At 40.9% G+C, this 24,760-nt stretch overlaps 1 protein-coding gene across 1 annotated transcript; it reads left to right on the top strand.

Annotated features, from left to right (window-relative positions):
- The first annotated feature begins 1,324 nt into the window (after window positions 1-1,324).
- YIPF4 (Yip1 domain family member 4) lies at window positions 1,325-23,102 on the top strand. Its single transcript, XM_084624993.1, has 6 exons — window positions 1,325-1,553; window positions 10,437-10,608; window positions 14,157-14,328; window positions 17,772-17,849; window positions 18,802-18,915; window positions 22,053-23,102. The coding sequence occupies exons 1-6, from the start codon at window positions 1,469-1,471 to the stop codon at window positions 22,188-22,190; spliced, it is 759 nt and encodes a 252-aa protein (XP_084481119.1). The 5' UTR covers window positions 1,325-1,468; the 3' UTR covers window positions 22,191-23,102.
- The last annotated feature ends 1,658 nt before the right edge of the window (window positions 23,103-24,760 follow it).

Here is a 24,760-nt window from a genome sequence, read left to right on the forward strand (position 1 = left end):
AATAAAGATTTATTTATTTAATTATTTTAAAAGTAGCATCTGTGAAAGAAGATTATGCCAGATTTCCCCCCAGAACAAGGGAATCTGGAATTTGTAGTCCAGGGACCACTGGAGTTGTAGGCCAGAGAGCAAGGTCTGCTGGGAAAGGAAGTGCTATAAATGCAAGTCACTTTTGTTAGAATGGGGAGAAACTTGTAGAGAATAACTGCTTCTAAGGGCTCTTTGGTAACTGGGGACTGGTCAAGAGTTGTGGTGGGCTCTCTGCTGAGAGGGAATGGCTGAACTGTGCTGTGCTGTGCTGAAGAATTGTATGGAAGGGCCAGTGTTGAGGTCTGAGGCAATCAAGGGCAAGAAGTAGCCCTGAGGAAAGACTGAATCAAACAGTTGAGCTTGGAGCAGATGGCTGTTTCATTGGTTAGAGCTTCAGGGCTGGAGCCTGTGGTAGGAGGGCTCCTCTATGTCTTAGAGTGCTGTCTTAGGATGGTGTCCTGAGACCCCTGTAGCTAATGGAGAAGGTCACGGTCTCACACATCCTGGAGGAAGGATGAAGCTCTCTGTGGTGCCTTGGACTGAGGGGTGAACCTTAGACTTGTGATTTTTTTCAGGGACTTTTTTGCCTTTTTATAGGGGAGACTTTTAGTTGGGCTGGTGGACTAACCTACCCTGTTAGAAAAGAGAAACTAAGGCACAGAAGAGGGGGAAACTGAGACAGTGGCTACACCTGATGTTGGAGAGGTTAAAAAAATATCTTACACCACTTTTTTATTTAATCTTGTTAGATCATAAACTCTTTGATATTGTCTCCCTATGTAATCTGCAGGCATTGGCCTGCTAAACCCAGGGTTGTGAGCTCAATCCTTGAGGGATTGAGGGGGTTTAAGGATATGGGGCAAAAATCGGTGGGATGATTTAATTGGGGATTGGTCCTGCTTTGAGCAGGGGGTTGGACTAGATGACCTCCTGAGGTCCCTTCCAACCCTTGATATTCTATAAATGGGAGGAGGAGGTGTTGGTGATGGTTGGGGGTGGCAGGAGGGTGTGGCTCGCTGGGGGAAGCAGTGAGCTGTGTTGGGTGACAGCTGCAGGCACCGACTGCCCTTATGGAAGAAACCAAAGGGATGTATGTGGATGGGGTGATCTAGAAAAAAATAACCCCCGCTACAGAGTTATTTCCTCTTCCCACCCCGCCCTGGTTGTTTCCGCCAATCACAAGGTCTTTTACAGTCAGGTCAATGAGTCACCGCCCTGAAACGCAGCCGGAGAGACAATCGGACTGGGCGCTCGAGCAACCAATCAGACGGCGCCTTACAAACAGCCAATCGGAAGGGCAGTGGCATTGTTGTTGTCCTGTCACAGGGGGTTGCGCCGTGGAGCAGCTCGCCCAGCCCGCTGCTACTGAGTGAGAGCCTTGGGGAGGCCCGCGCCCCTTCCTCTGGGTCGCGCCTTCGCCGCCGCAGCGGGCGGGGCGATGCAGCCTCCAGGCCCCCAGCAGCCGCCCCTCTATGCGCCCAGCAACGGGGACTTCACCTTCGTCTCCTCGGCCGAGGCGGAAGGTGAGAGCGGGGCTGGGCAGGTTCGCGGCTCCCGGCCCGGGAGCGGCCGAGCAGGCGGCCCGGGGGCGCCTCTGCCTGTGGCGGAAGAGGTGGCCCCTGCCCCGCTAAGTTTGTGGGTGTCGGGGGCGTCTCTCCGTCTAGGCGCTTGAGGTGGGTGGGAATAAAGCGTAACAACCTCCCTGCGAAATCCCAGCTACGGCCCCGGCCTGCGGCTCCGTCTGCGTGGCACAGGCACCTGCCTGTGGGGCGGGTCTCCTTCCCCGGCCGCGGTGCTAGCCAGGCCTGCGCCGCGCCGTGACACATCCGTGAGTGTGGCGGCTGGGTCGTCGTCCCCCCCCCCCCACCCCCGCATGCCTGGGTTTGCTGCTTGGGCGGTGCCTCGGAGAGTCGTCCACAGAGCGCCTTGTGCTGTGGGTAGCTCGGGGACCCAGTCTCCAAGGCTCAGTAACTCGGCGCTGAGCAGGAGGTAGCTGAAAGCGAGTATAGTGCGGGGTGTGCTATGTTATAGTGTGGCGAGTAGGCTAACACATTATAGCCACTCACGCAGTAGTATCAAAATGTGCATCGGGAGAATGCTGTCTTAACATTTCAAGGTATGCACTCGTGTTTAGTAAAGCAGTATTATGCCACCTGTAGTTCGACTAGCAGCTGCAGTCTTCCCCCCCACAAGCAATTGTCTTAGGACTATGAATTATCATTGCATGTGTATAAACACAAACTGGTGGCTCTGAGAACATGTGTATTCAGACATAATTCAGGACTTACATACAGCCCATCCTGAAAGTAGAACCAGCATGGAAATCTACTAGAAAACTGAAGATTAAAGGGAGTGTGCTTATTCATTTATTCATGAACATAAACTCTGGTGAATCAAGTGTAAAAGTAGAATTAGGCAGGCCAAAAAAGAATTTGAAGAGCAACTAGAAAAAGACTAAAAAACTAGCAGCAAAAAATTATTTTAAATACATCAGAAACAGAAAGCCTGCCAAACAATCAGTAGCACCACCGATTGAGTGAGGTGCTAAAGGAGCACTCAAGGAAGACAAGGCCATGGTGGAGAATACTCCAGAGGGAATTCTATGCCACTGCACAAGTGCAGAATAAATGTCCTCTGCAGATTTTCCTCCCCAGCCCCCAAAGAATAATCGATTCTGATGGGGAGGCGAAGGGAAGCCATGAGAGGAGTGTAATACACCCCTTCCAGGCAGCGGTCACAAGCGGGCACATCTGTTCATGCATCAGGAGCAGACAGGGGAGATGTAAATCGCTGCCAGGGGACTGCCCGTGTGTGTATGCAAAACTCTGTCCCTCTTGCTTGCTATTGCGGTGTGCCCAGCACAGAGGGGCAGGACACTGGGATGTTTCTGGGGCAGGCATGGGGTGGGTCAAGCTCTTGCGCTGTGTCAGGGTTGGGTGCAGCCTTGCCACCAAGTCCATGGCCAGGGAAGGTGAGGGGGACTGCAGGATGATTCCTTCACCTTTGTGCAACCAATGGCCTGTGCACCCCACTGCTGTGCTGGAGCCTATACTCCCAATGCCTTTCTAATCTAGGGCACCTGGGAATCAGCCAGGGGACATTAATTGGCGTTGCTTTATTTCTTGGTTTCTATTATTAGATCTCACTGTCTTGATTCCTTCCTCCTGTGTGCAATTCTTGCATGTCTCCAGAGTGAATACTTGCTGATTGCATGACTCCCTTTCTCCTCCAGGAAAGCTTCCCTGCTCCCTTCTGATTTTGAGATGGACACCAAGATGAGCCTGCTTACATTCTTGCCCTACCTTGTGCTAAGGATCAAATACACCTTCCTTTAATGTGGTGATCCACTGACCATTCATTTAGGAAAACATATCTGCTTTAATATAAACATACTCAGTATTTTTCTTTTTTTCTTTTAAGAATTTGTTTAAATTAGCCAGTCTGAGCAGAAATGTAATTCTAAAATGCACCGTTTTGCACCATTTAAAAATCAGGAGCCATGGGGAGTATTTTTCTTAAGTTTTTTTATTTATATATAAATTTAATATTTTTTAAAAAAACTGATTTTATAAAGGTCTCATTATTTAGCTTGCCGAGTATAAAAGCTCCAGTGTATGCCTCTTATTTTGACATTCATGGCCTGTTTTGAATGTGCAACCTGTTCCTAATGCATCCTTTTACATATAAATCTTCTCTGAACTATATTGCCAGTGTTTCTGACTTCTCTATGCAGAAATGTGTAGCTTATGCTAACATAAAATGTTTCTGAACTATTTCAACAATGTCTTGTTCAGTGAGTGCCAAGGAGCCACTATTTGTTCCTGGAAGCTATATTGCTTTAATCCATATATACAGTACACTTATATTGCAAACTCTGGTTGAGAGACTAACAGTAGCTCTGCCTATATGTGTTTAGGAAATGCTGAATAGTTAGTGTGAGGTTATTTTCTGTATTGTAGTTCAATTATTACTTACTCCTTACTATGCATAATAATACAGAACTTTATCTGCCAAACATTTCCTGAATCTTTTTTGTTGTCTGTAGTGTTACAGACATATCTGCTGATAGGTATGTTGAAATAAATTACCAAAATAATTTAAACTGGCATGATTATATTGTTGTTTTGACAAATGAAATATGCAGAATTTTAAAATTGTGCGCAGAATTTTTAATTTTTGGCGCAGAATTCCCCCAGGAGTGGGAGAATTCCCCCAGGAGTGGGAAAGACTAAATGAAGTCTTTGCATCTGTCTTAGTTGCAGAGGATGTGAAGGAGATTCTCACAGTGGAGTCATTCCCTCAAATCTGTCACCTGAAAAGACTGTCCCAGATTGAGGTATCAATAGAGGAGTTTGGAACAAATTGATAAATTTAATAGTAAGAATCCAGTGGATCAGATGGTATTCACCCAAGAGTTCTGAAGGAACTCTTATATGAAATTGCAGGACTACTAACTGTGGTATGTAACCAGCACTTAAATCAGCTTCTGTACCAGATGACTGAAGGATAACTAATGTGATGCCAGTTCTTAAAAAAAGACATCAGAGGCAATTCTGGCAATTACAGGCCTGTAACCCTAACTGCCAGACCAGGCAAATCGGTTGAAACTATAGTAAAGAACAGATTTATCAAACATGTAGATGAACACAACTTGTTGGGGAAGAGTTGACACAGCTTTTGTAAAGGGAAAGCATGCCTCACCAATCTGTTAGTGCTCTTTGAGGGAGTCAACAAAGGTGACTGTGCACAAGAGTGTACTTGGACTTCAAAAAAAACTCTTTGACAGGGTTCCTCACTAAAGGCTCTTAAGCAAAGTAAGCAGTCATGGGATAAGAGTGAAGATCCTCTCGTGGATCAGTAACTGGTTAAAAGACAGGACACAAAGGATAGGAATAAATGATCATTTTTCAGAATGGACAGAAGTAAATAGCGGTGTCCAAGGATCTGTACTGGGACCATTGCTGTTCTACATATTCAGAAATGATTTGGAAAAGCGAGGTAAAACAGTGAAGTGGCAGAGTTTGAAGATGATACAAAATTACTCAAGATAGTTAAGTCCAAAGCAGACTATGAAGAGTTACAAAGGGATCTCATAAATGGCAGATGAAATTCAAAGTTCATAAATTCAAAGTAATGCACATTGGCAAACATCATCCCAACTGTATACAAAATGATGGGGTCTAAAATTAGCTGTTACTACTCAAGAAAGAGATCTTGGAGTCTTTTGTGCATGGTTCTCTGAAAATACCTGCTCAATGTGCAGTGGCAGTCCAAAAAAAAAAAAAAAAAGTTAACAATGTTGGGAACCATTAGGAAAGGGATAGATAATAAGACAGTAAATATACTTCTGCTGTATAAATCCATGGTACACCCACATCTTGAATACTGCGTGCAGTTCTACTCACCCCAACTCAAAAAAGATCTATTTGAAATGGAAATAGTTCAGAGAAGGGCAATAAAAATGATTTAAGGATATGGAACAGTTTCCATCTGAGGAGAGACTAAAAAGACTAGGACTGTTTAGCTTAAAAAAAGAGATGATGTGGGGGGCTTAGGACAGAGGTCCATAAAATCATGAATGGTGTGGAGAAAGTGAATGAGGGAGTGCTATTAACCCCTTCACATGACACACGAACCAGGGGTCGCCCAGTGAAATAAATAGGCAGCAGTTTTTGGTTTTTTTTGTTTTTTTTAAAAGGAAGTACTACTTCACACAATGCACAATCAACCTGTGGAACTTGTTGCTGGGAGATGTTGTGAGAGCCAAAAGTATACTGGGTTCAGAAAAGAATTAGGTGAGTTCATGGAAGATAAATCCATCAATGGCTATTAACCAATATGATCAGGGACAAAGCCTCATGCTCTGGGTGTCCCTAAGAATTTGATTTCCAGATGCTGGGACTAGACAATGGAGGATGGATCACTTGATGATTTCCCTGTTCTGTTCGTTCCCTTTAAACCATTTGGCATTGATCACCCTTGGAAGACACAATACTGGGCTGCGTGGACCATTGGTCTGACCCAATATGGCCATTCTTAATCTCTAACTAAAAGAACCTGTAGGATTACAAAAAGCTGTGTATGTGTTTTCTTTTTTGTCTGTCAGTATTAGTATAACTAAGAAGCAAAAGTTTTTAGACAGGATTACACAACATGAGAGGTTTCAAAACCTGCATCATGTCCACACCACAACTTCCGTTGATGGAGCCAACCTTGTATAGATAAGTTGGTTACAAATTTTCCCCAATGTAGATGTATTGTCACTGGCAAAAATTGCTGTCTGGTGTAAAGATTATGCTTTTTTCCCACTCCTTTATTTGTCTATCTTCCTTGTCTCTGACTTCTTATGTATTTTGGAGGACGCCTCTTCTGATTGGGCAAAGGATACAAGAACTACATTGTTCTCCCATCCATTGTATTGCTGCTTCAAGACATGGGGAGAGAAGATTCTGCCTTGAAAGCCAGCTTTCAAGTTGACTGCAAAAGAGCTCAGTACCACTTGCACAGGATGCTTTGCCTCAGTGACATCAGGAACCTTTTAACCAGCACCACAAACACGAGTTTTTGAAAGGTTCCATAGCATCATACCATTTTTGGAGGCAGACTGGTGACTTTTGATTCCCTGTGGCCCCATGTCCTTTCTAACACTCTGAACATGGTTCAGTGGGACTACACGGTCAGGCGTGTAGGATTCATGATGAACTATTCAAAGTCACAGCTTGTCAGTAACAGACAACTGATATAAAGTAGTCCTACTAAATATGATTTGACTGTAAGTCTTTCAGCCCTAAGACAGGAGCCAAGATCTTACCAGTCTGGTAGAAATGTTAAGCAGGTGACTGCTTGTTATGCTATACAAATGTTGGGTTTGATGGCAATAACTGTATTCATAATACCAAGTATACCTCTCCATGAGACTAACTTTGTAGATAATGATATTCTACTGGAACCCAACATCTGTATGCAATACAAGAGCGCTGGTAGTAACGGATTCAGAGATTCAAATGTCAGAAGGGACCAGTGTGATCATCTAGTCTGACTTCTGGTGTACTACAGGCTATAGAACTTCCCCAAAATAAGTCCTAGTGCATAACTGTTAGAAAAACATACAAACTCAATTTAAAAATTGCCAATGATGGGTGAGGACAATCTCTGAGGTGCTCTCCAGGTGCCAGTCCAGAGACAACTTTCAGTTATAAAGTTCCAAATGCCTCTCCCGTTCCTTTTCTCCTTCAGAAATGATACTGAATAGGAGGCCTTGCTTGCACTTGCACCCCCTCTACTGCTCAAGCTGATGCTGTCAAGAGCTAGGGGAGTTCTGTCAGACTAGTTCTAAATTGCTGAAAACTGAGAATAAAAGTCCTGCACAGGTGAGTGTGATGTCTTGCTCAGGTTACCCAGAACTATGACCCACAGTGTTACTGCTCCACCTCAGTAAGAGAGAGCTTAGCAGTAGCAAAACTGTCAATTTTCTGTGAGCATACCAGCTTGTCTGCCTTGCCAGCAACCTTCAAGACTCTGCCAGTCCACATGTTGTCTTGCAGGTGACAGTCAGTGAACCCCAGTTCCCAGGTTCCCTAGAGATGTCTTTCTGCTGCATCTAAACCCTCTGACTGGACCCTCGGAGAAGGTATTAAGTTTGCTGCCTCCAAAGAGACAACACACACTAGCCTGTTAATACACAACATTGAGATGGTTTTGTAATAAAACAAGAATAAGTTTATTAACAAAGAATATAGGGTTATGTGTTTTCACGTGAGTGAAAGAGATAGGAAAGGTTAGAAATGAAACAAAACACACTTCCTAGTGACTAAAATTAACTTCTGCAAGTTATTTCTGTCTAAATAGGTTTCTCATCTATAGTCAGTTCCCAAAGACTTCAGCCTCTTTGGTTGAAGGATCCACCTTTCTCAGATTCCAGGAGCTCTGGGCCCTTTTGCCTGCCTAGTGATGGATGCCAAAATGGCATTCTGTTTCTGCTTGTATTTTCCAAAGTCTGTTGTGTGTGATGCCAGAGCCAGGAAGGCTTTGTGGTGGAGCAGGCTTCATTCCCTATTGTGATAGTTAAGTGGTCTCCCTTCCTCCCCCACTTGTTTTGCTTGAAGACTGTGTGTACTGTATAAGTAGGTGTACTTTTCTTTGTCTTCTGAGATATTACCTGGCTCAGTTTACATTAGAAACATAGGAAGACAAGTGAAACAACATTCCTTTGCCTAGGATAGGCTGTGCTTATGGTCGAAAACACCTTCTAAGAACATATTTCCAAGCACACACACTCACATCACATCACCAGCATGTCGTCAGTTTGCATATGGTACCTAACATGGCACCTTTTAGATACAGATTATAACAGTGGGTTGGGGTAATAAGTGTGTCAGGTGTGATTGAGTTGTGGTATGGTATCTCCTCTGTTAGCTAGCATTGGGGGGGTTTCCTGGCTCACAGTGATATTGCCAGAAACAAAATTACAATCAGTAATTTCCTTTTGTAATTTAAAAATGGCTGAACAGCAGACACAGGGAAAACTGAAGTTCCAAGAGTGAATCATTTAGCTAACTGAGTTTAAGGCAGAATTCTAAATTGGTCTTAACATTGGGTGTTAAGTGAAAACTTTATGCATACAAACAGAATAGACTAAGTTGTTATACCATCATTATAGGTTGCATCCTGACTTTTTAAAAACTTAGTTGTATTTGCAAAGTTTTTTACTCTATCATTCACATAAAAATATAATGACAATAGACATTGTCAATCTTAAAAAATCCCTAGATACTATGTCTGCACCCAGGTTTGCTGTCAATTATATGGTTCATAGACACTTTTCCTATCTTTCCTGCTCCCCACCCCCTTTCTTTTGCTGTGTGAAAGGCCCGCAGGCACAGAGAATGACTTTTCCTCTCGCATTGGCAGGGCAAGATTCTTAAAGACTGGAGGTGCTTCCAGGTTCCATATTGTAAATATTTGCAGAAATGCCACTGTGATCTATCTATACTCTGTGTCAACTATGCTTACTGCTGTAAAGCTCTCAAAAAGAAGAGTTTCTATACAAAAGATGTCACAATCTGACAAAAGGAGGGGAAAGACACCTGGGAATAGAAATACTATAAATTGTTTTTGTTTTGTTTTAAACAACTGCAGTGCCCAGCAGTAGAATCTAAACCAAATCAAGAAGTGCCTTTCAGATAGATTTGACTGCTGAGAGATTGGTTTCTTGGTGAACAAGTGTGTATATAGAGAGAATTTCATGGGGAAGGGACGGTATGGACAAGGCAGGAAGGTGGGAGCAGGAAAATGGAGGCAAATGGGGGAGTTTCATTAAAGAAAACCTGTGAAACAAAGGGGTTGAAGCCAACAAAATGAGATCAGAGTTCTTGCTTGCAATGTTCTACACCAGTCTACTCAGCACAAGCTTTCTACAAAAGTTGTGCTTTTTCTAGTAACAAATAGTGATTGAGACTCTGTTCTTTGAAATTGATACTTCTCCACAGTGTATTCTCATTAACTTTTTAACACAAACTGTAGCCTAGGATAGCATCCCCTCTTTTGTGACCTTTCTCTCCCATAATTTCCTACTTCTTCCCTGCCTTTGTTCTGTTTTCAGTTATTACTCTGCTACTCTGTCATTCTGGTTTGTGTGTACCTCATTGCAAACTAAGTGAAACATGCCAATACATTTTAGTTTGCCTTTTGTGGCATGTATGCATAAACAGGCGGAAAGCTTCCTTGCTTTGCTCCTTTTTTGTTTCTTTTAGTGTGGTGGCAGGACTAGATCATTCTATGTCAGAGAAGTCTGAGAATCTCTCCTCACGATAGCTCTGAATAAATAAAAGCAGGGCGTATGGAGTTCTGGTAGTTTTCTTTTTTAAAATGTCTGTGTAAAATCCAGGTGACAAATTAAAATGTGTCTATGAAAGGTTTTCCTGCTGTAACCAGTCACGCATACAAGGGGAAAATGGGGTGGAATAGAAAGGTGCTGGAATGCAAATAGGTTGCATTTAGTGCACTTGAAGTACTAAGCAAATTGCTACTATTGTGGTATACGATAACAATGTCATTTAACTAACATCCATAATATAACACAAAGTAAGTCCAAAACTGTCAAACCATAATGTCTACAGTTAGACATTTAAATGAATGGGGTAACTTTCGACACTGAAGTTGGACAGTTTTGGCCCTAAAGCAATAATTGATATATCTTTATCAACATTTTCTGTCTATATAAAATATTTTATCACTTTCAAATTATTCATCTCTTATAGTGTACAATTTTATTCCATAAGTTTGAATATTTCTCAGTATTAACCTGTGTAGGGTAGACATACTGGAATACAGAAAAAATAGGAATAGCAGTTCAAACTGACTTTTGTGAAGGTATAAACCTGTTTTTCTCTCCTTTTTGTTCCAAGATCTTAGTGGCTCTATAGCATCTCCAGATGTTAAGCTAAATCTTGGAGGAGGAGAAGGAGGAGGAGGAGAGTTCATCAAAGAATCTACTGCAACAACATTCTTGAGACAGAGAGGATATGGCTGGCTTCTGGAAGTAGAAGATGATGACCCAGAAGATAACAAGCCACTCCTGTATGTCACAGTTGCTCTTTGATATCTATCTTCATTTTTCTGGTTAATAACTTTTTTTGTTTGTTTTCCTGAACATTGGCGAGCAGTAAGTCTTTTTGCTGTGACTAGGATTCCACAGTGATAAATGGCTTAACTTTAACTCTGTCATTGTATTTGTAACATTGTACATCATTATCTTTATTCAGATTTTTTTTTTTTTGTATTGTGGGGAAGAAGCTAAAACATGTTGCTTGCCTTGCTTTAGGGTAAGGTAGAAAGGATGAGGTAAAACTTGAGTATAATTGGCCTTTGCTCATATAGAGTACCACAGAAAGTTGTTTTCTCACTGCTTCTTTTAAACTTTTGTTCTTTTAATGATTAACAAAAAATCAAATCTTAGGCTTGGTCTACACTACAGAGTTAGGTCGACGTAAGCTGCCTTATATTGACGTATGTCAGCGTCTACACTGCAGCCTTGCTCTCGCTGATGTAAGTGCCCTACTACACTGACATCGTAACTCCACCTCCACAAGAGGCGTAGGGCTTATGTCAGTGTAGTTAGGCAACACCCTCCCTGTAGATTCTGTATTACTTACATCAGCTGTTGGCTACAATTCTTGTCAATTTCATGGCTCCCTGTTGGAGCCATAAAATTGACAAGAAAGGCTGTTAAGTTCCCTGCTATGAACTCTGTCCCAGGCTTACAGCTTGGGCTGTCATCCCTGGGTGGGTGTGGGGCTCCAGCTAGAACCCAGCTCCCCTGCAGGCTCCTGGCTACCTGCTTCCAGCGGGCTACTGCCTGCGGTCCCACTCCGAGCCCAGGTACGGGTATCGAGAGCCTGGGCTCCCAGCTACCCCTGGTGCTCCCAGATCTGTCAGAGTGCAGCTGCTCTGAACAGAGACAATAGCAATGTGAAATTGCCAGGAATGTCTATTTCACTGCTGGTAGGCTCTCTGCTGTGAAATGGAGCCCATGTGAGACTCACAGCTGGGGCTTTCACCCTGGGGCAGATTGGGGGCTCCAGCTGTAAGCCCCGTGTGGCTATCTGTGCCCCACACTCGGCTGTCAGTGCCCCACGATGCCCCACTTCAGTCGATGGAAGTGATCCTGGCGAGGACATGCTTATCGGCAGGAGGAGGGTAGTGTGGACATCAACAGCCAATTGAATTACTGCAGTGGCTATAGGATGATCTAATTAAGTTGACCTAATTTTGTAGTGTAGACAAGCCCTTAGGTAGAAAAGACACAATCCTCCTCTGTTGTGCTGCCATTAAGATGAGTTTGTTTAGCACTGTTAAACAATCAACAACACTGACTTACAAAAATTTCAAGTGAACAGTAGCAGTTACTATCTGAAATAAAGGTATTGCAAATAGTGGTGGTCATCATCACAGTCTTGAAGTAAGTGGACAAAGATTTGGATTTAATTAGATTATATTTAATTGGATTATAATCCTCTGATATAAACTGACTTCATCAGGGCTTTTAAATGCTAGAGGAAAAAAATTCCTGCACTGTAGTCTTGTATACTAGGATTTTTCACTGAAACTCAGTTTTAAAAGTATTATAAATGAAGCACAGCTCTTTTCCCACATCCTTTCATTTTACGTCGAAGGCACGCGATCTGTTTAAAGCCAAAAATTACCATAATGCTGATTAAACCTACGTTTCCCCCTGTGTAAAGAGGTACGGTTGGGCTTTGTGATCTAATGGATAGTGCACTTTGAAGCAGGTGATCTGGGTTCTATTCCTAGTTCTGTCACTAATTTGCTGTGTGGCCTTGGCAAGATGCTTAATCGCTGTCCTGCAGTTTCCTCTCTGAAAAATAAGGATAATACTTGCCATTTTTTGTAAAGCACTTGGAGATCCTCAAACAGAAAGTGCTGGGAGACAACAGATATTTCTGGAGATATTAAAACTCAATCTGCATTTCCTAGTACATTGTAACTGAGCATCATGGGACACAAATCAGGCAATAACTTATTCTAATCATAAGTAGATTAGTACTCTGTAGTGATTTTCATCTGTAGAACTCCAAATCCTTTACAAAGGAGGCTAGTATCATTACCCTCATTTTATAGAGGTGGAAGTTGAGGCACAGCAGGAGAGGGATATGCCCAAGATCACCTAGCAAATCAGTGGCAGAGCTGGGAATTGAACCCAGATCTGTGCTTTCTAATATCATGGTCCTGATTCTGTACTTTCAGACCTGTGCTAAGATGGGCAGCTGCAGGAAGTCTCTTGAAGCTCCTTACTTCAGAGCCGCCTAGTTCCAACTGCACAGGGGCAGCCCTAACTTACACTACAGTCCATCAGCAACCTTACACCAATAGAGGATCAGATACAGCAGAGTTCTGCTTTGCCTCACCCCCTCTGTCATATCTGTACTCTGCCCCTGGAATGCCCCCTCCTTTCCCTTATGCCATGGTTGAGGGGAGCAGCAGAACTAAACTCTGCCAGATCTATACCAATGGAGAGTTCTGCAGAGGGCAACTCTTCACTGGCCATCCCTGTCTGTTTTAAGGCTAATTTGTGGCCTTGAAGTGGGGGTGGGAAGTTGGAGAGTAGCAAGATCTGCTGATAGAACATCTTTTATTGATTTGATAAGCCCTTAGTTATTGTTGTTTACTCACACGGGAAACCAGCCAGTTGAACTATTGGCATAAACTGGCCTGGGGGAAACTACCCAGTTGAAGCAACTGACACCTTTCCTTTAATTAAAAGACCATCAGCTTCAGCTTGTTGGTATGCTTTTTTAAAATACTTTGAGGATTAATTAATCCTCAACTTTTGTTCCCTGTTGGGAGCATGTATTATCTTTAGTTGCATTACAAATAAATGTAATGTGTGTATGTGGTTGCATATTTCCATGTATATAATCTTTAAAATAGCATGACAATAAAAAAAACCTTGACAGATGAATATGGCATACATGTGCCTAGATGTTGGAGGACAGAAGCTTTACTTTAATTCAGACTGTAGGGTATTTTACCCTTCTTTTGTGTTCCCAACCACAGTATTTATTTCAGTATAAAGAAAAGGAGGACTTGTGGCACCTTAGAGACTAACCAATTTATTAGAGCATAAGCTTTCGTGAGCTACAGCTCACTTCCTCAGATGCATATCGTGGAAACTGCAGCAGGCTTTATATATACACAGAGAATATGAAACAATACCTATTCCCACCCCACTGTCCTGCTGGTAATAGCTTATCTAAAGTGATTTCCAGCACAAATCCAGGTTTTCTCACCCTTCAGTATAGTTAATGATGAAATTGCATTAATGTTGAATAAGGTTGTTAGAAATTTAACAAGCGTTTCTTGAAGAAATATTTAAATGGTAAAAATCATTTTTATCTCACTAGGATGTTGAGATTTAATTTTATGCTGCTGGTATATTTGGAAGTATTCCACATCTTGTGTCTCACTGCATCTGAAAGCATGGTGATAATGAACAAACTACAGACTCTCACTGCTTAATTAACCTGCTCTCACAGATGAATTATTCTCTTTACACAAACTGTTCCAGTACCAAAATATGTAGTAAAGCTTTTGTTTTACAATTGTAGGGAGGAACTGGACATTGATCTGAAGGATATTTACTACAAAATTCGATGTGTGTTGATGCCTATGCCATCTCTTGGGTTTAACAGACAGGTAGTGAGAGACAACCCTGATTTTTGGGGCCCTCTGGCAGTTGTCCTCTTCTTCTCAATGGTTTCATTATATGGACAGTTCAAGGTAGGTATAAACCTTTTATCTAAAGAGAACTTTAAACTAAATATTGGGACTTGAATGCTAAACAGTCTATCATATTTATAGAGACGAAGAAAGCCTCTTCTCCCTTTGCCGTTAGTATAGTGAGAAGAATGGAACATCTAGTTCCAAATATATTTATTTCATGGGTTAGTCTTTCTGCATATTAAAAAAAACTTGTAATACTATACTAAACGTTCCTTGTAGTACATCTCTAAGGTTCATTAGAATAAAAATGTCAGGTTCTTGTCTCTGAAATGGAAATGAAGGAAGCGTGGGTTTTCTGGAGGCTTGTAATGATATGCAATCTGTCAGATTCTCAGCTGTATACTAACTGGGATGACTAAAAACATAAAACCTACACAATAGGTATATTTCATTATAGTGCTGAAGCAAAAGATGGCACCTTTACAATGCTGGTTCATCTATGTTAAATAAAATGTAAACTGTGACTGAAATTGAGGGCCCCTTAGGGATCAGTGATGAAAGTTAATGTCACTTAAATTTCTGTAGTTGGTGCACAATCATAGAGTAGAATGTCTGTACCATGTTTTTCTGTATGAACACATTCCCTCCTCTGAAATCTTCTCCCATCTTTAATTTAGTTCTCAAATACAGTTTACATTGATTGTACTATTAACGTCGTAATATTTCAGTTCCCCCTACCACCGTCCTCTTTTTTGCATTGCACAATGAAAAAGGTAGTTGGCTTTCCTACATGCTTCACAAAAAAGTTTGGGACAGGAAACCATTAGAAGACTCCCCCACCCCACCCCCCGGCCACATTACCCAGGAACATACTCTTGCAAACATCTTTAGTAAGGATATCTCTTCTAGAGAGGGGAAAAATTAGCTCTTTGTTCAGACATATTAGTAATAAGTTATGTTAACTAAGAATTCTAATTCAAAAGTGGCGTATTCAGTTGGCAGTTAGATACTTGCTGGTTGAACCTTCTACGTTATAGTCATACTAGTAGACTATTTTTCAGATCATTTTAAACTTATTTACTGGTTTTATTACCAGAAAACCTTTGTGTAAAGATTTTGAATTTATTGTGGTTACAAATAATGCCACAACTTCTGTCTGGTACCTTTTTTGTCCTCTCAGATATCTTTTCCTTCTCTTCCTCCCACCCCCATAATTGAATAACTTCTGTCTCCTTAATACCTCTGCGTCTTGTCACTTGACTTCTCCTATGATTCCTTGAGAACTCAGGGAATGCAGCTTTTGATTGGCCAGCAAGAATTATAGTATAGAGATGCTTGGCCTTTCTTCCACTTTTCAAGTACTGCCCAAGCAGAACATCCCTCGTAGTGCTTCTAATCACTGCCACCTTTAAAAAGTGACAGAACTTAGATATGAATCTAGGTCTTCTCTTGGTAGCACCTAAGTGAGACCCTCTGCAACCTCCACTTACAATAATGAGTAAACACCTTTAGCTCTATCTTTAAATATAGCAATAAGTAAGGCTGTGTTTTAGTCACGGGTATTTTTAGTAAAAGACATGGACCGGTCACGGGCAGCAAACAAAAATTCACAGCCCATGACCTGTCCATGACTTGTACTATATACCCGTAACTAAAACTTGGGTACTCGGGGGTGGGGGGCGGCCCAGGAGCCCCCACGGGTGCTAAGGAGCTGGGGGATTTGGCATGACTGGCAGGCTCCTTATCTGGCTCCACATGGCTCCCCAGAAATGGTGACGTCCCTCGGCTCCTAAGTGGAGGTGCGGCCAGGAGGGCTCCATGTGCTGTCCCCACCCTGAATGTCCACTCCATTGGCTGCAGTTCCTGACCAATGGGAGCTTTGGGGGCGCTGCCTGTGGGTGGAGGCAGTGTGGAGAGCTGCTTGGCCACACCTCTGCCTAGGAGCTGAGACAGATACATGTTGCCATTTCTGTGGACCCCCCCTCTCCCTCCCCCCGGGAAGTGCTGCCCAGAGCCCTCCCCCCCCCTTCTGAACTCCCAACTCCTTGCCTTAGCCCAGAGCCCCCTCCCACACCAAAACTCCTGCTGCTGCTGGGGGGGCACAGTGGCCCGAGACTGCCCCGGCTGTGGCCGGTGCGCCTGGCTCAGGGTCTGCCAGAGCTGCTCAGGCGGCCTCCGGGCCAGCCGCACCAGCCATTGAAGACATGGAGGTCACAGAAAGTCATGGAATCAGTGATGTCTGTGACCTCTGTGACAGACTTGCAGTCTGAGCAATAAGCCATACCGGTATGTGTGGTATTATAGAATGCTATTAGTCAAGGTAATTAATTTTGAGATATGAGCCTGAAAGGGAGTTCCTTCAACCTCCATAAGGTGTGCACTAAAAGCTGACTAACACTCACTCTTGAATGGCTTATTTCTATGAGTATAGTTGACTAATTTTATAAGAGACACATTAATGTGATTTGTTCTTTTGGATGGGAGAAAGGTGCAGGGAAAGAAAGAAAGGTATGCAGTGTTTCTTTCCCCAGTGAAACAATGGTTTTATGATGTGTTCTTTTAAAAATTATTACAGAATTTAACTGAAGAGACAAAATCTACAGTGACACCAGCTTCATCCTCTTTTCACCTTCCCTTTTTATTTTTACAGTGCATATGAAACCTTAAATCAGTACCCAGTTTAGGTTTGAAGCCTAAACTTGAGTTTTAAATGCAACCACACTTTGAAGCTCAAAGGCTGTCCTAGGTGTGTGGGTTCCCACTGTAGAAGTGCTGTTTTCAAAGGGAAAGCATTATTTTTCCTTATTCTGCTTAGCAGCTGCCCTCCAGATCAGCTGGGCTGTGATTTAATTTAAGTGTAGGCTAGGGACCTGAATTGTGTGATAATTTAAGCCAGTTTCATATTCATATTAAGAACTGAGGAGAGGAGGAAACCTGAGAGGAAGACTACAGCCTAAACTAAAAGTACTATTGAGGTGCAGAAAAAGTTAGATCTCTGTTCTTTTGATTTTGTCGTTTTAAGGGTGACACACAGTATTCTGCCATCCCTAGATACAATGTTAATCAACCAAGAAAGAAGATACAAGCTGAACATTGATTTTTCTTTTTTTTTTTTTTTTGTTACTTTAAGCCAACTGGTCAATGTTGTCTGGGCATGCTTTTCATTGGGTCTGAAGAGAGATTGATTTCCTTTTGTGTTTCAAAGTAGAATGAAAACAAACATGATTTAGCCAGACTTCTTTTAATTCCAAAATTTTTACTGACACCTTCCTGTTGTGATAACAAAACCACACTACGGATAAAATACTGGTTTTACCATATTTTCTTATTAAGCATTCCAAACACATAGCAAACTTGTCATCTGAATTTTATTTCTAAATTCCATTGTAATACTGAATAATACAAGGTTTGCTGCAGTTTACTTTCTTCTTAAACCAAAATGAATTCTGAATTATAATGAAAATTGATTGATAAGAATTAATTGTTCTCTCTCTTTTAAGGTGGTTTCTTGGATTATAACTATATGGATATTTGGATCCTTGACAATTTTTTTATTGGCCAGAGTTCTTGGAGGAGAAGTAAGTAGCAATGTGAAAGTGTGACTGATATATAAAATATTCAGAAATGACTTGGTTTTTTGGATGCCCAACTTGCAGCACTTTAAAGTCACCTAGTTACTTTTTCAAAAATCTTGACCTCCCATATTTAGACATGAATTATAGCACAGTGCGGAACACATTGATGTCTGTTGAAATTGAGATTCCAGGTAAATTCTTAGAGTTAGTCAGATCTAGTCAGATAGGTGCTAGCTAGTGAACAGGTTTTAATTAAAAATAAGAACGTATCCAAATCTTTGCCTTAAATTCTAACACATTCATTTGTTCATGTAACTGGATTTAGAAAACAAAATTTGGTCAATTTCACATGCAGTTATTTAAACTGCACATTTACTTACAACTTGGCCAGAACCAGAAATATATCAAAAATACTACTAGACGTCTAGAGCATGCTTACTACAATTTTCGCTGCTAACATGAACTTCTATCATTAATTTAGGCATCCCAGTGGGAGAGTTATTTTTTTGTGGCAGTTAATTGCAGATATTCTGACTTAATGACCACTGTCGAGTTGATTTGTTAATTTGAAATCTGATAGTGTATTTCATACATACCATGCTAATTTCTAAATGCTGCAGTAATTATGTAATACTTATTTGAAATGCGTTACTCTGTCATTACCAGTAAAGAGCCTTGGCATTAAAAAGACTGGAAGTAACCAATTGTATAATTTGCATAAATATATTACCCTGTGAATTTACATTTAATGACAGTAATATTAAAAATTCACTTTGCACATTTTAATAACTTTAATTCTGAGCCACAAGACAGATGCATGTACTCAGCACTACACTTACTAGAATAGCTACTAATTCCATCATGACAAAATATAAGTGTTTTCTCTGTTGACAAAACTTACAAGCTAGATGGAGGAAATTGTTTTATTCTTTACGGATTGATTTATAATTTTTAGGTTGCATATGGGCAAGTTCTTGGTGTGATAGGATATTCTCTACTTCCACTCATTGTAATAGCACCTATCCTCTTGGTGGCTGGATCATTTGAAGTTGTATCTACACTAATAAAAGTGAGTTCAGTAATGTTTGTTTGTCACTATGCTTCAAAATATTATGTTGCCCTGAACAAAGTAATAATTTTAGTAACTTGTGATAAAATTTTAAAAGTACTGCTTGAATTCTTGTGACCCTCTTGTCCAGAAACAGAGGTCAGGAAGTCGCTTTGTCTTCCCCATAATTCAGTATATGATATGTTTAGTTATTGGAACATGAATAGTAACATCAGTCATTTCAGAGACCTCCTGGTAGTAGAAGTAGTAATCTCAAAACACTTCTACAAAGAAGGTAAGTATTGTTAGCCATTAAACAGATGGAAAACTGAGACGGAGTGCCAAAACTGACCAGCCCAAAGTCAACTGCCAGTAGAGCTGGGCAAAATTTTTCAAACAAAACTTTTTTTAGCAACAAAATGCAGATTTGGTAACACTGAAATGTTTCACAAATTTGTGTTGGTTTTGCCAAATTTGTGTCCAAAAAATTTCAGGAAAAGTAGAAATGTTTCATTTTGACACCTCTGAAATGAAACTAGGGCTGTCAATCACTGTTAATTCAAGCGGTTAACGTAAAATACATTAACTAGGTTAAAAAAAGGTACAATGAATCGCAGTTTTTATCACATTGTAAAACAATAATAGAATACCAATTTGAAATGTATTATAAATATTTTGGATGTTTTTCTATCATTTCAAATATATTGATTTCAATTACAACAGAATACAAAATGTACTGTGCTCACTTTATATTATTATTATTTTTGTTACAAATATTTGCACTGTAAAAAAGATAAACAAATAGTATTTTTCAATTCACCTCATACATGCTGCAATCTCTTTATTGTGAAAGTGCAACTTACAAATGTAGATTTTTATTTTTACATAACTGCACTCAAAAACAAAACAATGTAAAATTTTAGAGCCCACAAGTTCATTCGGTCAGTCCTACTCCTTGTTCAGCCAATCGCTCAGATAAACATTGTTTACATTTGCAGGAGATAGCGCTGTCTGCTTCTTATTTACAGTGTCACCTGCAAGTGAGAACAGGTGTTTGCATGGCACCGTTGTAGCCAGTTTTGGTATTTATGTGCCAGATGCGCTAAACATTGTATGCCCCTTTGTGCTTTGACCACCATTCCAGAGAACATGCTTCCTTGGTGAATTTAAATTGATATCCTATTATTGTTTAACAGTGTGATTAAAACTGTGATTAATCGTGACTTTTTTTTTCTCACAATCAATTGCGATTTTTAAAAAATCATTTGACAGCCCTAAATGAAACAACATTTTGATTTTTCAATTTAAAATGGCTTTTCAAACTTTTTTTTTTAAACGTAAACACTCAAAACTGAAACAAAACATTTTTTCAACTTTTGAGTTTGCTGAACAGTTCCAAAAAGTTTAGGGTTTTTTTTTTTTTTTTTTTTGTTGGTTCGCACCAAACCAATTCTTCTTTTTTGAATTGCCGGTCAACCAAAAAAATCTTTTATTTGCTCAGCTTTACCTACCAGGCCTGTGGCAGTAGAGAACTTTAATGAACTGTACTAGTATGGCAAAAGTTTCCTGAAGATATGTCTACCCTGCAATTAAAAATATGTGGCTGACCCAGGCCAGTTGACTCAGGCCACTCCACATGGCTCCCGGAAGCAGCAGCACGGCCCTGCTCCGGTGTTCCAGCCAGGGAGCAGGGTCAGAGGCCGCTCCACGTGGCTCCTCGAAGCAGCAACATGGCGTTGCTCCGGCCCCTATGCAGAGGGGCAGTCAGGGGGCTCTGCTCTGCACACTGCCCCTGCCTCAAGCACTGCCCCCGCAGCTCCCATTGGCCGCGAACTGCAGCCAATGGGAGCTGCAGGGGCAGCGCCTGCAGACGGGGTAGTGCGCAGAGTCACCTGGCTGCGGCTCCATGTAGGAGCTGGAGTGGGGACATGGCTGCTGCTTCTGGGAGCTGCTTGAGGTAAGCGCTGCCTGGAACCTGCACTCCTGAGCCTCTCCCGATGCCCCAGCCCCCTGCCCCAGCCCTGATCCCCCTCCCACTCTCTGAACCCCTTGGTCCCAGCCCAGAGCATCCTCCTATACCCCAAACTCCTCATCCCCAGCCCCATCCCAGAGCCCGCACCCCCAGCCACAGCCTGCACCCCGTCCCGCACCCCACTCCCCTGCCCCAGCCCAGAGCTCCCTCCCGCACCCTGAACTCCTCACTTCTGCCCCCACCCCAGAGCCCACACCCCCAACAAGAGCCTTTACCCCCTCCCGCACCCCCAACCCCAATTTTGTGAGCATTCATGGCCTGCCATACAATTTCTATTCCCAGATGTGGCCCTCGGGCCAAAATGTTTGCCCACCTCTGCTGTAGGTAATCATGTATATGTTGCTGTTACCTCTGAGATGTTATCTACAGAATTTTTTTTTAAATATTCTTTTTATGTCTATGGCTAAGGGAAGCTGTTGCTTCCTGTTGTTGAAAAAAATTGGTTAGTGTGTTCCAGAGTCCTTGAGGTAGGAGAATGCTCAGTAAAGTCACCAGTCAACAGGTCCTTAACGAGGCCAAATTTTTTTAGTTTTTCCGATGATTTGCTTTGGAGGTACAAGACCCAAGAGTAAGAATCTTGCAAGATGACATTCAGAGAAGCAGAATTACAGGTAATAATCATGAAAAAAGCTCAAGTTGAAGAGGACTAAAACAGAATGAAGAGTTGTTAGAGTGCTCCCCTGGAATAAAGGTTTATGCTATCCGAATATGTACCCTTACTGTTTGCTGAATTGTAACTATAGACTTTTAAATTCAAAGGAGTGAACTTGCAGATGCTTGTCGCCACATAATGACCTTCATTGTAACGTGCTTTGAGATTTGTTGAGGAAAGCCAATACATAGGATATGTATGTAGATTATTAGTATGAATACATGTAGGTAAAATCACTCAGATATCCATGAATGAAAATACTTCAAGACCAACATGGTGCATATCTCTCTGAACGCGCAAAAAAAAAACAAAAAAAAAAACCCCACCATACTATGTGTTCTCAATATAACACTCAGGAAAAAATGAAAGGTTTCTTTCCTAGTGACGTTCAAGAAAAGTTCTGATTTTTTGTATTGGTCTTTGGACAGATTTTCTTGTACTGTCAGCTAACATTATACCTTTTTTCTTTTTAAGCTGTTTGGAGTCTTTTGGGCTGCATACAGTGCTGCTTCATTACTCGTTGGAGAAGAATTTAAGACTAAGAAGCCCCTTCTGATTTATCCAATCTTTTTATTATACATCTACTTCTTGTCCTTATACACTGGGGTGTGACCTGAAGTGTTGGATGTGGCCAGAAACAATATTTTATTCACATGCAGACTGGTAAAACATAAGATTAAGGAGGCTGGAGAAAATAGGAGTGACTGTTTTGTATCCAGTTGTTGAAAGGTTTTAAGACTAAAACACACATTTGTGTATATTATTTAATTAAGCAATTATAGCTATGTGGATTTGTATCAGAGTTCTAGGTTTAAGATTCTTTAGATTTTCATGAACTAAATATAAGAACTTTGTGTTTTATAAGATTGTGTAGCAAAAATACAGCTTGATACCTGTGCCATAAGCACCAGGACCAGATTACTATATTACATTGAATGGGAATATGAAAAAATATTGGTAATGGTCTCAAAGTGCAATTTTTATTTTCTGTTAAATACAGCTGGATTTTTTGGCACAGCAAATTCTGTATATATTTATGAAACAGTCCTGATGGCTCACAGAATAGGCTCTATAATTGAGACATGACGATATTAGTATGTTTTATGTTAGAGCCCCAGATTTCTTTTATTTGGCTTTTGAGATTTTTATAAATTCTAATTTACTTTGGGAAGAAAAGTGTACATGTGTATTTTGTATCTCTTGCTTGTGTGTAGCATATATACTCCTTGTTTAAGGATGTACATTGGGTCTTCAACACTTGAAGACCCAAGCATTTGAATTAAGAGTTGCATTTATATCTCTGCCAAATGGAGCAAGACATAAACCATTTAATGAATTAATGTCACATAGTGTATTTGCAGAATCAAATTATTTTATATTTAACAAGTTCTGAACTTGAAGTCACACAAAAACAACTTTCAACTGCAGCATTGGAATAAGGTCTGGGAGAACGAAGAAAATATATCAAATTTGTGACCTTGAGCAATGTTTTAAAATGACAAAATAAACAGACTACTTCTCTAACCTTGTATGTGTTTTGTAACACCTTGTTCTGTATTGCTTTTAATGGTATGTAATTTAACGAGTCAGGAGTTTTTTTCTAATATACTGTTCATCTTTTGCAAAATGAAGTATTAAAATTCTTAAAAGCCTTATTCTGCCTCCATTGAGTAAGGAAGGCAGAATTAGGAATTTAGCAACAAATTTTCACACTAATTTTGACTATCAAATTAGGTAATATTGTGATAACATATTAAATACTTCCTGGGTATACTATATAAATTGTTTATGTAATGGTCCATGTTGATGATGATGATGGAAATTATGGAAAGAAAAAAATGTATTGAAGGTAACTTAGCATGATATTTACTTTATTGAAGTAAAGTTGTTTGCGATCTTTAGTAGGTAACATTTGGAAATAGGTTTTGACTGACTTGCCAAAAATTTCTTTTGCAAACTTTTGTCTCTTAAAAATAATAGTACAACCAGAGATCCTTACTGCAAATAAAAAATCTATCAGCTATTACAAGGTGATATGAGGAGCTGCCTGTGCTCTGTAGTAGTCAAACTACTGTGATTTTAGCTTCAATTCTACAATATTTGTAATAAAACTATCCATATAACTTGAAACTTTAATGATTAATTGTATGTAATTTACAATAATAATTATTAATTAAAATTTAAAGTTAAATTCTCAGCCTCCAAAAGAAACTTTAGTTTCTATAAATTGCTTCACTACATGGGTACCTGGTAGTTTTAAATTAAACTACTTAAAGTTGATGCTGGACAAATGTTGTGATAGCAAATCCCAGCTATGCTAAGTCTCACAGTACTGTAAACATAAAAATAACTTTGGTATCATCAACTTTTAAACTAATCAGCGGAAGTTTTGGTTGAATAAGAACTGCAAGATGTTGTTCTAAACAAGTAGTATGGTTTCTAAAAATAGATTACATATCTACAGCTTAGTGAACCTGTCATAAATATAAAGGGAAGGAACGGTTTGTTTGTTAGTACAGGGTCAGACATGAGTGTCGCTTTAAGCTTGTTAAAGGCCTTCTGACACTTTCCGGTCCACTGAACAGCATTTGGCTGTTTCTTTTTGGTTAGGTCTGTCAGTGGGGCGGCGATTTGGCTGTATTGCGGTACAAATAGTCTGTAATAACCGGCCAAGCCTAAGAAGGATTGAACCTGTTTCTTTGACTTTGGGACAGGCCATTTTTGGATAGCATCCACTTTGGCCTGTAGGGGGCTGATAGTTCCTTGACCCACCTGGTGTCCAAGGTAAGTCACTCTGTTTAGGCCTATTTGACACTTCTTAGCCTTAACAGTTAGTCCTGTCTCCCTTATGCGCTCAAGGACTTTTTGTAGATGTTCCAGGTGGTCTGCCCAGGAATCCGAGAATATGGCCACATCGTCAAGGTAGGTGACTGCATATTCTCCTAATCCCGCTAGGAGACCATCTACAAGTCTTTGGAAGGTGGCGGGTGCATTTCGCAGCCCGGAAGGGAGTACATTAAAGTAATACAGCCCGAGATGTATGGGGAAGGCTGACCTTTCCTTGGCAGATTCATCTAGTGGTACCTGCCAGTACCCCTTGGTTAAGTCCAAGGTAGAGATGAACTGGGCCCGTCCCAGTTTCTCTAATAGTTCATCTGTGCGTGGCATTGGATAGTTGTCTG

The sequence above is a fragment of the Lepidochelys olivacea genome (genome assembly GCF_965140295.1).
Source record: "Lepidochelys olivacea isolate rLepOli2 genome assembly, chromosome: 3".
NCBI lineage: Eukaryota > Metazoa > Chordata > Testudines > Cheloniidae > Lepidochelys > Lepidochelys olivacea.